The 12,038-nt window shown below is 43.5% G+C and overlaps 1 protein-coding gene across 2 annotated transcripts in view; it reads left to right on the forward strand.

Moving 5' to 3' along the window:
• gne (glucosamine (UDP-N-acetyl)-2-epimerase/N-acetylmannosamine kinase) overlaps positions 1-12,038 on the forward strand; it is a 56,889-nt gene that overhangs the window by 29,742 nt on the left and 15,109 nt on the right. For both annotated transcript variants that reach the window (XM_080759220.1, XM_080759219.1), the window contains exons 4-6: positions 8,647-8,893; positions 10,682-10,889; positions 11,514-11,666. In XM_080759220.1, the coding sequence (XP_080615346.1) occupies positions 8,647-8,893; positions 10,682-10,889; positions 11,514-11,666 (608 nt within the window). The remainder of the gene's footprint in view (positions 1-8,646; positions 8,894-10,681; positions 10,890-11,513; positions 11,667-12,038) is intronic.

The following is a 12,038-nucleotide window of genomic DNA, read 5'->3' on the forward strand; positions in this document are numbered from 1 at the left end:
CCCGTAGCGTACATCTCTGCGATTCTTTAACAGCAGGCGGGCGGGTGTAAAAGCACTTCTGGCCTTGGCGATGCTCTCTGGGAAGTCAGGGAATACAGCCACAGGCTTGCCTTTGTATTGAAGTTTTCTACCGTCGCGTGCCATTCTCAGGATGTCCTCGGCGTCTCCTTCGTTGCGTAGTTTGGCGATGATAATCCTTGGTCTGTCTCCTGGTTTTCTCTTTGTCAGGCTGCGATGCGATCTGTCTACCCCGACGTCTCTGTCCAGTTGAAAAAGTTCCTTTAGGAGTTTAGAGACTGCCACGGGTGTACTCGAGCCTGGCGTCTCGTCAATCGATGCAATTCTCACATTTCCTCTCCTCATCCTCGATTCTATGTCCAAATTCTTCTTGTGTAAAGTCTCTACTTGTTTTCCAAGCACATCCACAGTGGCTTGGAGAGTAGTGACTTCATCTGACCACGTCGATAGGCCGCCTTCCACGGCGTTGATTGTAGATTTGACTGCATCTAGTTCTGAGCGGAACATGCTGTTGCTGCTAGCAATTTCAGATCTAATTGCCTGCATGTCGTTTCCCAGTTTTTCGAAATCAGCACTCAGTGCAGTCTTTAATTCTTCTCGTAGTATCGTGGCGATATCTGTCCTCAAGGATGCGATGATTTCCGCCTTTAGCACCGTAGTATCCATTTCCAGGCTTTCCGCTGGGCTGTCTGCGTTCGGTGAGAGGGCAGCGTCTGCACTCGGGCTCGAGGAGGTGTCTGTGGTTGCAGGCCCTGAACTTGTCAGCTTGAACTTATACTTTCTTAGATCGTATGACGCCATCCATAGTATTTATCTTTGTCTCTACCTGTGATTCAAACTCTCAGTGAACAATACAGCAAGTTATACTGCCAAAAACTCGCTTAAAAATAGTATTTAATCACGCTCTGTGGGAGCTCTGTAAAAACACGTCTTACTCCATGCGTTGCTCAAGAGCGCCCCCGAGAGGCCCTTTTTGATGAGTCAAGTTCAAGTGGCAGGTGCCTATTTTAAATTTAAATTATATATTTTTAGGGGCATCATGTGTTCTACCTGCACAGCCTTTGTGATCTACTGGTAGATCATGATCTACCTTTTGGGCACCCCTGGTGTAGCGTTATTCAAAGTAAACCCCCACCCCCGCCTGCCTCTGATTGGCCTATACCGACACTGCCCATCTCTGCTCCGTGGTAACCAGACTTTCCTCTAAGGCGGATAGTCGGCGTTGGAATTGCCTCTGGGTTAATATTTTACTATATTCTGTCCAAATCGGGTTGTAACTCGAACGGGGCTGAGTCGGCTCTAGCGAACTTTGCAATGCTCGACACGGCAACTCGTGCTCGGTGGCGTCTAGTGGCTCAAGTTTGCCAGGGACTGCGCCCTCCGTCGTGGTCTAAAACTATACCAAAACAACTATAGTCAGAATATCTAAAGCATCTTTAGGGGCTCAGATTGAGATAAAGGACAATGTTTTGAGCTTAAAACTCATCCAGTGCCACCTGGTGGATACCAGTTCTGGGGGAGGCGTCCAAAGGCAGTCAATACATTTGTTCTGTACTTTCAATTTCCTCTTTCCTGCCTGTTACTCTCTCTCTCTCTCTCTCTCTCTCTCTCTCTCTCTCACTCTCACTCTCACTCTCACTCTCACTCTCACTCTCACTCTCACACACACACACACACACACACACACAAAAACCTCCTCTGGCACAAGTACCACCAGGGCTAGTTTAAGCTTGTATTGAAGCACTAATGTTTTGCATTACGGTTAGTTACTAATTGTTTTCTCCTCTGAAGTGACTGCATTTCCTGTCTGTTCAGCAGTTATTTTGCGGTACAGTCTGCTTGAGTGAAAAACTATGACAAGCGTGTACTTTGTCTTTGTCTGCACGATTCCACAACTCGATGGTATCTGTAATTGGGCTTAAAAATAATAACCAACTTAACACATTTTGGGCGGGAACCCCTTTTGGTGTTAGAATTCAGTGTAGGGGGCACGGTGGCACTGTTGGTAGTGCTGTCGCCTCACAGCTAGAAGGTCCTGGGTTCGATTCCCGCTCGGGGCACTGTGGGTGCTGGCGGCGTGTTTCCTCCTCCGCGTCATCAGTGCCCATACCCGAAGGCGGGGTTGGCGAAAGGGCCTTTCTGTGTGGAGTTTGCATGTTCTCCCCGTGTCCCCTAGGGTAGGTACCCTCACAAAAACATGCAGTAATCCTGGTCTCTAAACTGCCTCCCCCTGGCCAGCCGGGGCGCCTGATGGAGGGGAAAGGAACTGGTTGGAATAACGTGTTCCTTCCACGCGCTACGTCCAACCAGGGAAACTCCCCCCTGTCAGGTGTAAAGGAGCAACTTGGACACTCAGGCATGAAGGGAGCATGAGTTAAGTCCGTTGCTCTCCCCAGGTTGGCGGAGGGTGTGTAGAGCCCAGGATCACAGTAGATGATTGGCACAGGGGTGAAAAAATGGGTTACAAAATCGTGGGATAAAAAATATATTAAAAAAAAAAAGAATTCAGTGTAGAATCAGTAGCCAGATCAGAGTAGTCAGGGATCAAGAGGGAAGGGAGAGCATATATATACATCTGTACATATTGTATACATCTGTATATCTGTGTCACTTTTAGATTTGTGTGGTACAAGCTCACAGCACGTCACTTCATGACGCGCTGCGAGCTTGTAGATCTGCTATCTTTGTAACATTTTAGATTTCTGTTTGATACTTCATGCCGCGCTGCGAGCTTGTACATCTGCTATCTTTGTAACATTATAGAAAAATCTTGAAAGTGTGAGAACTACTGATTTAGAAGGATTGGATTTATATACCATACCGATGTTTGATTACTTTGTATATTATATTTGTATATTATCTTTGGTGAGAACCACATATAAGCCCTCCGTGGGTTTCTTTTCTCACCTGCACATAATCTTTTTTATTGTGCGAATAAAACTAAGAATCAGCCCACAGGTCTCAATGGGATGGGTTAATGTGTTTACCCTTCAAAGACGTCATAATTACACTCTTTTAGTCTTACTATCATTTATTTCATGAATTCCAGGCAGAATGAGAGAATAATGTTAATTCATTTTTGCCACTACTTAATTTCCCTTTGGGATGGATACAAATTAAACTTAATGTGACCTGGTTGTCAGTAACCTCTAGCGGAGTCAGAGGAACCAGAATGTGATACGGTATGTGTAACAGGATCAGACTGTTGGACTGTGGATTATACAGTCGGTTTGATCACGCTCAGCCTTGGCAGCAGGGCATCCATGCACACCTGGTGCTTATTTAAAAAATTAAGGTTTTCAGTGAAACAGTGTGGCAAAAGGTTAATCTGTGTAGGGTAGAATGGTGTACTTGAATCTGTAGTTACGTATACAGAATACTTTTGCAGGTGCAATGACTATCTCTGATCTACAACCAGCCTCCCTTAAGTGTAGATCAGTCGTTTTGAGTTAAGAAAAACCCCCAGTTCTTCTGGCATGTATCCAACATGCCTTAAAGGAGTAGTTCACCCAATAATTACACACCCCATGAAGCCTTGAATTCATCAAGGTTTTTTTAGTTTTTGTCGCATTCCTAAGCCAATAATTTGATTACCGGGTGATTGGTCAGCACGAGACTCGGGAGGAGACTCGATTGAGCAGGAGACTCTACTTACGTACTGAGGCCCGTCGCTCCCAGTGGAGCATCGGCCATCTACGACTCTTCTCCATCCAACACGGTTTTGGGCTGTCATTTACAATTTACTGAATTTAGGCAGACGCAGACGCCTAAATTGCACAAAACATCACCCCCAAAAAACATTTTGGGTGAACTACGTACTAACCTGTAAACAGTATTTAAAAATACGAGGACACTAAAGACAGAGATCACAACACACAAAGTTGTGTTTGTGAATCACATTTGGGTGAGTTTTCATTGTGGAATGTCCCTTACTGTGTAATGGGTGGTGCCCTGGTATTTCCTCATGTTCAGTCTTCATGTCATGCTGTCAAAGTCATTCTTGTCTCTTTGCTACCACTCCTTAGATAGATTTCCTTACTTTGTTTCAGTTTTGGCAGACTGTCAAACAGTTATTGATTTAAAAAGAAAAATAACAAAAAGGAAGAATGTTACTTTAGTCCGGTAAGGCTGAAGGAAGTGGCCAAAGCCCTTCAGAATGTGGTGTTTTACATTAATTCAAAGACACTTGAACCTTCTGAGCTCTAAAATATTAAGTGATATTAATGCACATATTAACCCATTTTGACCTGAGATCAGATTCTATAAAAATGTCTGTTTGAAAATGACAGTTTTCTGAAAAACTGTTTCTATGTCAGTTCGTTCTTAGATTTTTCAAAAATAGCAGACCTACAAGCTCATAGCGCGCCACTCGGTGGCGCGCTATAAGGGATGACGTCCGTTATTCTTCTATATTGGGATACCTGAGCGAGTATTATCACTCTATTACCAAACAAAAATAAATGAGAAGCTGTATATATCTTTTACTTTCATAATTGAAAATATTATTATTAGAATCTACTGCTTTGTTTGCAATTTAGATATTGTTTATCCTTATTCTGTTGATTGGGACTATATCTTAGATGTCCTAATATACCCGTACATTTTAAGTGACATTTCTGCCAATCAGAAACACATACTTTTTGTGGCCACGGTAAAAACTCTATTCTCACATGCCAGGTCCACATTTGTCCCCATTTTGTGGCCTTCTGTGCACTTTTAACATATAGCCACTTGGGTGCACTAGTGTCAAGCCTAATACATGCAAACCTGTTACTTTTCAGGATTCAAATTCAAAAACATGAAAAGTAGCAGCTCTACAAGCTCAAAACGCATCGCTTTGCACCGCGTTTCAATCTTGTGGATCTGCTACTTTTTTTTGTTTTTGTGTGCCTCTGTAATTTGATCAAGTAGGGCATTCATTTACTGAAAAAACACAAAAAGTTAAAATATGGAGACAAGAGGTTTCTGCCCGACAGCAACGAGAATGTGCTTGTATGAGCTGAGACCAACCAATCTCAATTAGATTCATGTTTTAATCTTCATTTATTTATCTAAGGGATGGTGTTGCTGCTGTCATCCCATATTTTAACCATTCCTCATGTTTCACATCCACACCAGCCTGGCTCTAGCGTTGCAATTAGGTTCTCAGTGGTGGAAAGTAACTATATGTACATTTACTCTAGTGCTGTACTACAAACCCTAACCCATTCTGAGCGGGAACCCATTTTGGTGTTAGCACTATGTTATGCTTTAGGTATTGAAAAATAGCAGATCTACAAGCTCATAGCGCGCCACCGAGTGGCGCGCTAAGAGCTTGTAGGTCTGCTATTTTTGAAAAATCAAACAACTGACATTTTTAGAATCTGATCTCAGGTCAGAATGGGTTTATCAGACCATTGTGTGTCCAGTGGAAACCTCGTATGAATCTGATCTCAGGTCAGAATGGGCTAAACCCTCCGTCCACAGCCTGCTGTACTACAAACCCTTAAACCCTCCGTCCACAGCCTGCTGTTTTCCATTGTCATAACTTTCATCACATCTACATGCATGGTCTTTCGTATAAACATGGAATACCTCTTCCTATTGAAGCTAGCTTGACAAACAGAAAAAGCTATTTTAGCTGGTAGAATGTGATCTCCTCAAGTAACACTGTCCTCTGAAAGGCCAGCAACACTATACATACAGCAGTGGTTCTAAACCAGTGGTCTGGGTTCCAGCTAAATGATGGAACCAAATGGAACCTTTAACTCTTGAGTGTCAAATTAAAACCCATCTAGTTAAAAACATTCACTTTGAAAGAATATATATTCAAAGATTTGCACCACATTTTTTACGATTTTTCAAAAATAGCAGACCTACAAGCTCATAGTGGCACGCTATGAGCTTGTAGATCTGCTATTTCTCTATAGCTAAATTATAACATAATGTTTAAAACACCAAAAGGGGTTCCCGCCCAAAATGGGTTAACCAAATGGATCCATAAGGGTCCATTTGTTCATTGGTAAATGTTATGCTCTCATTATTGTTAACATCTGCATTACGTAATTCTCAAGAAGTCTTTTGATCAACGTCTGCCTGTTGTCTCTCCTATTCTACCGCATCAATACAGTGTGGAATTGTGAACAAAATCTTATCCAATGGCAACACATTATCATTGGGTCTGAGAGGTTAAATCTCATCAAATGACTAAATACTGGATCTTGAAAGGGTCACGGTGGCACAGTTGGTAGTGCTGTCACCTCACAGCTAGAAGGTCCTGGGTTCGATTCCCGCTCGGGACGCTGTGGGTGCTGGCGGCGTGTTTCCTCCTCCGCGTCATCAGTGCCCATACCCGAAGGCGGGGTTGGCAAAAGGGCCTTTCTGTGTGGAGTTTGCATGTTCTCCCCGTGTCCCCTAGGGTAGGTACCCTCACAAAAAACATGCAGTAATCCTTGTCACTAAACTGCCTCCCCCTGGCCAGCCGGTGCGCCTGATGGAGGGGAAAGGAACTGGTTGGAATAACGTGTTCCTCCACGCGCTACGTCCAACCAGGGAAACTCCCCCCTGTCAGATGTAAAGGAGCAACTTGGACACTCAGGCATGAAGGAAGCATGAGTTCAAGTCCGTTGCTCTCCCCTTGTCCCCCATATATGGGGGACTAGGTTGGTGGAGGTTGTGTAGAGCCCAGGATCACATTAGATGATTGACACAGGGGTGAAAAATGGGTTACAAAATCGTGGGATAAAATATATATATATATATATATATATATATATATATATATATATATATATATATATAAAAGGATCTTGAAAAGGGTTGTTAAAACCCACTGCTATACAGTAATACCCTTGCAGCTAAGTGGCCTTTTTAAGTTTATGCTCATTTAACATTGCGACCTTGGAAGCACTCACACAGAATAGACTTGGACCATAATGCTGCATTTATTGCCTGTCTCAGGATTCAGGCTAGGCCTTTGTTTCTGGTAATATTATTTATTATTGACTACTTATTTCGTATGGCTGTGGCAAAACATTTATGAGCTGGCAATGCCTGACATAATGATGACCCTTGTACTTTTACTTTTACCCCTGAACCTTTACTTTCGGTATATGTTGTTGCTGATACTTACTGTACTTTTACTTAAGTTCGATTTTGAATACAGGGCAGTTACTTAGTTGTAACAGAGTATTTCAATTTGTGGTATTGCTACTTTTACTAATTCGTCTGAGTACTTCTTCGACCACTGGTGGTAGTTTTCCCAGGTCTCAGGATAATGACTATAGGTACAGCTGTTACATTTTGGACCAGGCCCACCAACATGAGACAAAGAGTCTCCTTTTTATATTTAGTGACAACAACTTCCCATGTGATGGTAACAACAGTGCAGAGGTTTCTTGTTGAACACTGCTGCTTAACCCATTAAGACCTGGCTGATTCTACAAATGCCATCTAAATACAACAATAATAATAATAATAATATAATAATAATAAACTTTTTTTGTAGCGCCTTTCATGACATCAAATGCAGCCCAAAGTGCTTTACATAAAAAGGAGAAAAAGAAAATAAATAACATGATATTAAACAAGATTAAAAACAATAAAAGATCAATTTATACATGCTCAAGAACAAATTAAAGGGAGGCAAGAAAATGGACACAATGTATAATACAAAAATGTATTAGGCCTATCTGCATTTATAGGGAACCACACTGACAACCTGTCACCTATTTGATTTAGGTACACACTTAAGCAACACACACACACACACACACACACACACACACACACACACACACACACACACACACACACACACACACACACACACACACACACACACACAATAAGCAACCACACAGACTACCTATTGAAAGATATACTAAATCTACATTTCGGTTTTTTTTTACTCCTGTAAATGTAGATTTAGTATATTCTTGAGCTTGCTTTTAAAGCTATCTAAAGTCATTACCTGTCTTATATGTAAATCAGTAGTTCTCACACTTTCAAGTTCTTTCAAAAACGTTCAAAATAGTAAACGTACAGGCCACTCTGTAATCTTAGTATATCTGCTATTTTTAAATAGCCAACCCAAACACCAAAAATGACACTGATGTGTTATGGCACAAACAGATTAGTTTCCCCTCCCCCGACTGCTCTAAATGGGGATCTATTGCTAGGCTGGGAAACCTTACGTCGTTAAAGTAAGATGACAGTAATCGTCTTCTGACATTAATATGTTTTTCTGGGATTTGGTTTTCTGAGGAAGATTGTTTCCGACATCCTCTCCCAAAGGGAGTGAAATCATGACCAGAACCAGAAGAATCCTAAATCCAGAACTTAGTTGATGTTATTTTTTCTTCCTCTTCAATCCTCCCACAAATACCTTCCATAGCATTATGTAGGTTGACTTGGATGTTAAAGTGCAGTTCAATAGACCAGTTTTATTTGTGAAACAAACAAAAAGAAAAGGTGAAAAACAACATATTTCACATAAGGTTTCACATACAGTAATAGGCATGGACGATTAGTCCTCCCATGGAACGTTTTTCCACTCCATTCATCTTCTCCATCCTGTCTGTCTTCTCCTCTTTGTCCCTCCCTCCCTCCCACACACACACACACACACACACACACACACACACACAGGAACACGTTCCGCATGATCGAGCAGGACGACTTCGACATCGGCTCCAAGCTGCACACCATCGTGCGCGGGGAGGACGAGGCGGCCATGGTGGAGAGCGTGGGCCTGGCGCTGGTCAAGCTGCCCGACGTCCTGCAGAGGCTCCGCCCCGACATCCTGATCGTACACGGGGACCGCTTCGACGCGCTGGCGCTGGCCACCGCCGCCGCTCTCATGAACATCCGGATTCTGCACCTGGAGGGAGGAGAGGTGGGCGTGGTGGAACCGTGCTGGAGGGACACGGGAATGACCATGAATGAGTATCACAGTAGAGGCTCTAGACTCTAGAGGGTAGACTAGATGGGGAGTATAGAGCGCCGCAGTCCCGCCCCCTTTCAGAAAAGCGAGTGGCCCAGGAAGTGGAAGCCCCATGCATTCTCCCATCGGCACTTTTAATATAATTTATTTAAAGACGGTTACGCCGCGGACAAAGCCAATTCGGATCGTGACGAATCATGACAATGAACACAATATTTTGGGCCGATCAAATAATTTATAAGACGAAAAATAAAACAAATAGTGTTGTCTCCTGACTTTCTTTTCTTCTTTCTAATGATTTGATCGTCCCAAAATATTGTGTTCATTGTCATGATTCGTCACGATCCGAATTGGCTTTGTCCGCGGCGTAACCGTCTTTAAATAAATTATATTAAAAGTGCCGATGGGAGAATGCATGGGGCTTCCACTTCCTGGGCCACTCGCTTTTCTGAAAGGGGGCGGGACTGCGGCGCTCTATAGCAGAGATATTGTCTGTAGTACAGGCAATAACTGTCTTTTTATACTATCAATGTCATGTCAAGGGATAATTCATGGCGCGCGCGGTCGTTGTTGAGAAATAACAGATGTATAAGCACGAAATAAACAGCGCAGCATTAGACAGCGATCTGTTATTGAGTTCAATCAGTGATTGACCAATCAGAATCAAGCATTTAACCAAGCCGCGTAATAAACTAATTTAAAGGGACACTTCACCCTGTTTGTGAACAAAACATATGTTAATGACATTTAGAAGATTTAGAACACGTTCCTGTTGTCTTTAGGTGTGTAATGTAATATGTGGTTTTAGATATTTTAGATTTCCTCCACTGGGCTCACTTCCTGCCTGGACTACAATTCCCATAATGCTTTGGTGCACTGCTCCTCCTTGTGGATAGGATAGGGTGTCTGTCTTACTGAGACAACATGTAGTCGAGGAAGAAAGTGAACCCAGTGTCCATGACATCATGGACACTGCGAAAATCTAAAATATCTAAAACCATATTTTACACACACATAAAGACCCCTGTGATGTCTGTCTCTCTCTCAGACACACACACACACACACACACACACACACTTTCTCTCTTTCTCTCTCTGGCCTCTTTTAGACGGCGACCATCTCCATATAACACGTCAAAGTCCCGTTCTCATTTTTTTGGACCATTTACATGAGAACGCACACTTGAATGAACACGCTACAAAGTGCATGCATATATATGCCAGGTCGCTAGGTGGCGCGTGTCCTTGTGGGGTCCGTGTGACGCAGCGCTTATATAAACCATAGACATAAGTCACGCATGCGCAGAACTACTTCCGTTCTTCTTCTACACAGAAAGTAAACAAACGTCGCGTCCTCATCACACCTCCAGCAAACCGGACTATCCGACATGGTTGTTGTTGTTCGTTTCCCCTAGCAACTGACGCATGCCTATGACACCATGTAAAAACGTAGGACACGGGTGAGCCGACCAGAGCTGACGTAAGCCATGATGTCACAAGTTTTGCGGATCCACCGTTTTGCCTGTTTATATGGAGACCATAGGAAACGGCGTTTTAAAAGATTTCCACTCTGGGAGGTGGTTTCACTTCGTTGCGTTTTCACCTCCTGTGAACACGGTTCTCGTCTAAATGACAGCAGCAAACGATACTTTATTTTGCCGTTTTTTATGAACACCATCCTCGTGTAAAGAGCACCTCTGTCTGTCTGTCTCACCATCCGTTGGTCTGTCTCTCTCTCAGGTGAGCGGCACCATTGACGACTCGATCCGCCACGCCATCAGTAAGCTGGCCCACTACCACGCCTGCTGCACGCGCAGCGCCGAGCAGCACCTCATCGCCATGTGCGAGGACCACTCGCGCATCCTGCTGGCCGGCTGCCCCTCGTACGACAAGCTGCTCACCGCGCACCGCCGGGCCGACTACATGGACATCATCAAATGCTGGCTGGGTAAGGCTGTGTGTGTGTGTGTGTGTGTGTGTGTGTGTGTGTGTGTGTGTGTGTGTGCGTGGTTTGCACTTTGCAGAGTAAGCTGTCTTTATGTTGGCAGGAGAAAAGAAAAGATGGCAGATTTGTACTTGGCGATAGGCTACACAGCCATTGTCTAAAAGGCATGTCTGACTGCATTACGTCACAGACTAGTCCTTGGAATTGCGTTGTGGATAAACGGGGCCAATTGTAAAGATAGGTAACATAACATCGTCTGTCAGGTGGAAACCTCATACTGTACGTCCAAAAACCAAAAGTAGCAGATTGTCGTTTGATACCTTTGTGTGACGCTGTGACAATTGTATATTATGATCAAGTAGGGTCCAACAGTTAGAATATGGAGACAGGAGGTTTCTGTCCAACTGCATAGATAATTTGATTTGAAGATATATCAAAGATATCATAATGTATCAGGCAATGTATGTTTTGTATTCAGAATCTAAATCTGCCAACTATAACTAGTAGTTGTCTCATAAATGTTGTGGAGTAAAATAGAGTACAATATTTGCATCTGAGATGCAGTGGAATTTAAATCCTCCACTTTCTCTGCCTCTCTCTCTCTCTCTCTCTCTCTCTCTGTGACAGGTGACAAGGTTCAGAACCATGACTACATCGTGGCCCTGCAGCATCCGGTCACCACAGACATCCAGAACTCCATAAAGATCTACGGTCTGATGCTGGACGCTCTGCTGTCCTTCAACAAGAGGACGCTCATCCTGTTCCCCAACATAGACGCCGGTTAGTCCCCTCCCCCGCACCATACACGTCCGTCCACTTCCTTTTTGCCGTTGACCCGCCGTCTTTTTGCCTTAATTGCTCCTCTCTGACGCTCGTAATAAGACGGCACATTCTGCGTTTCATTGGTGGGTTATGGGCAGTTCTGAAACCTGCCTACCAGTGACGTTATCATAGAAACTACAGCCTTCTTCTTTCCACGAAGTTGGAATCATGCTGAATATGGAAGCATCATTCTGGCATTAATAAAACAAATAAACAAACAAAAACAAACCAAACGTGTCTATTGATGTCGCAGCTAGGTAGGTTTCTGTACTGCCCACCTCAGCCCTCCTCTGAGATACAGACAGAATAGACAGAAATGGTGACATCATC

Source organism: Protomyctophum bolini (genome assembly GCF_963924005.1).
Source record: "Protomyctophum bolini genome assembly, chromosome: 3".
Lineage (NCBI taxonomy): Eukaryota > Metazoa > Chordata > Actinopteri > Myctophiformes > Myctophidae > Protomyctophum > Protomyctophum bolini.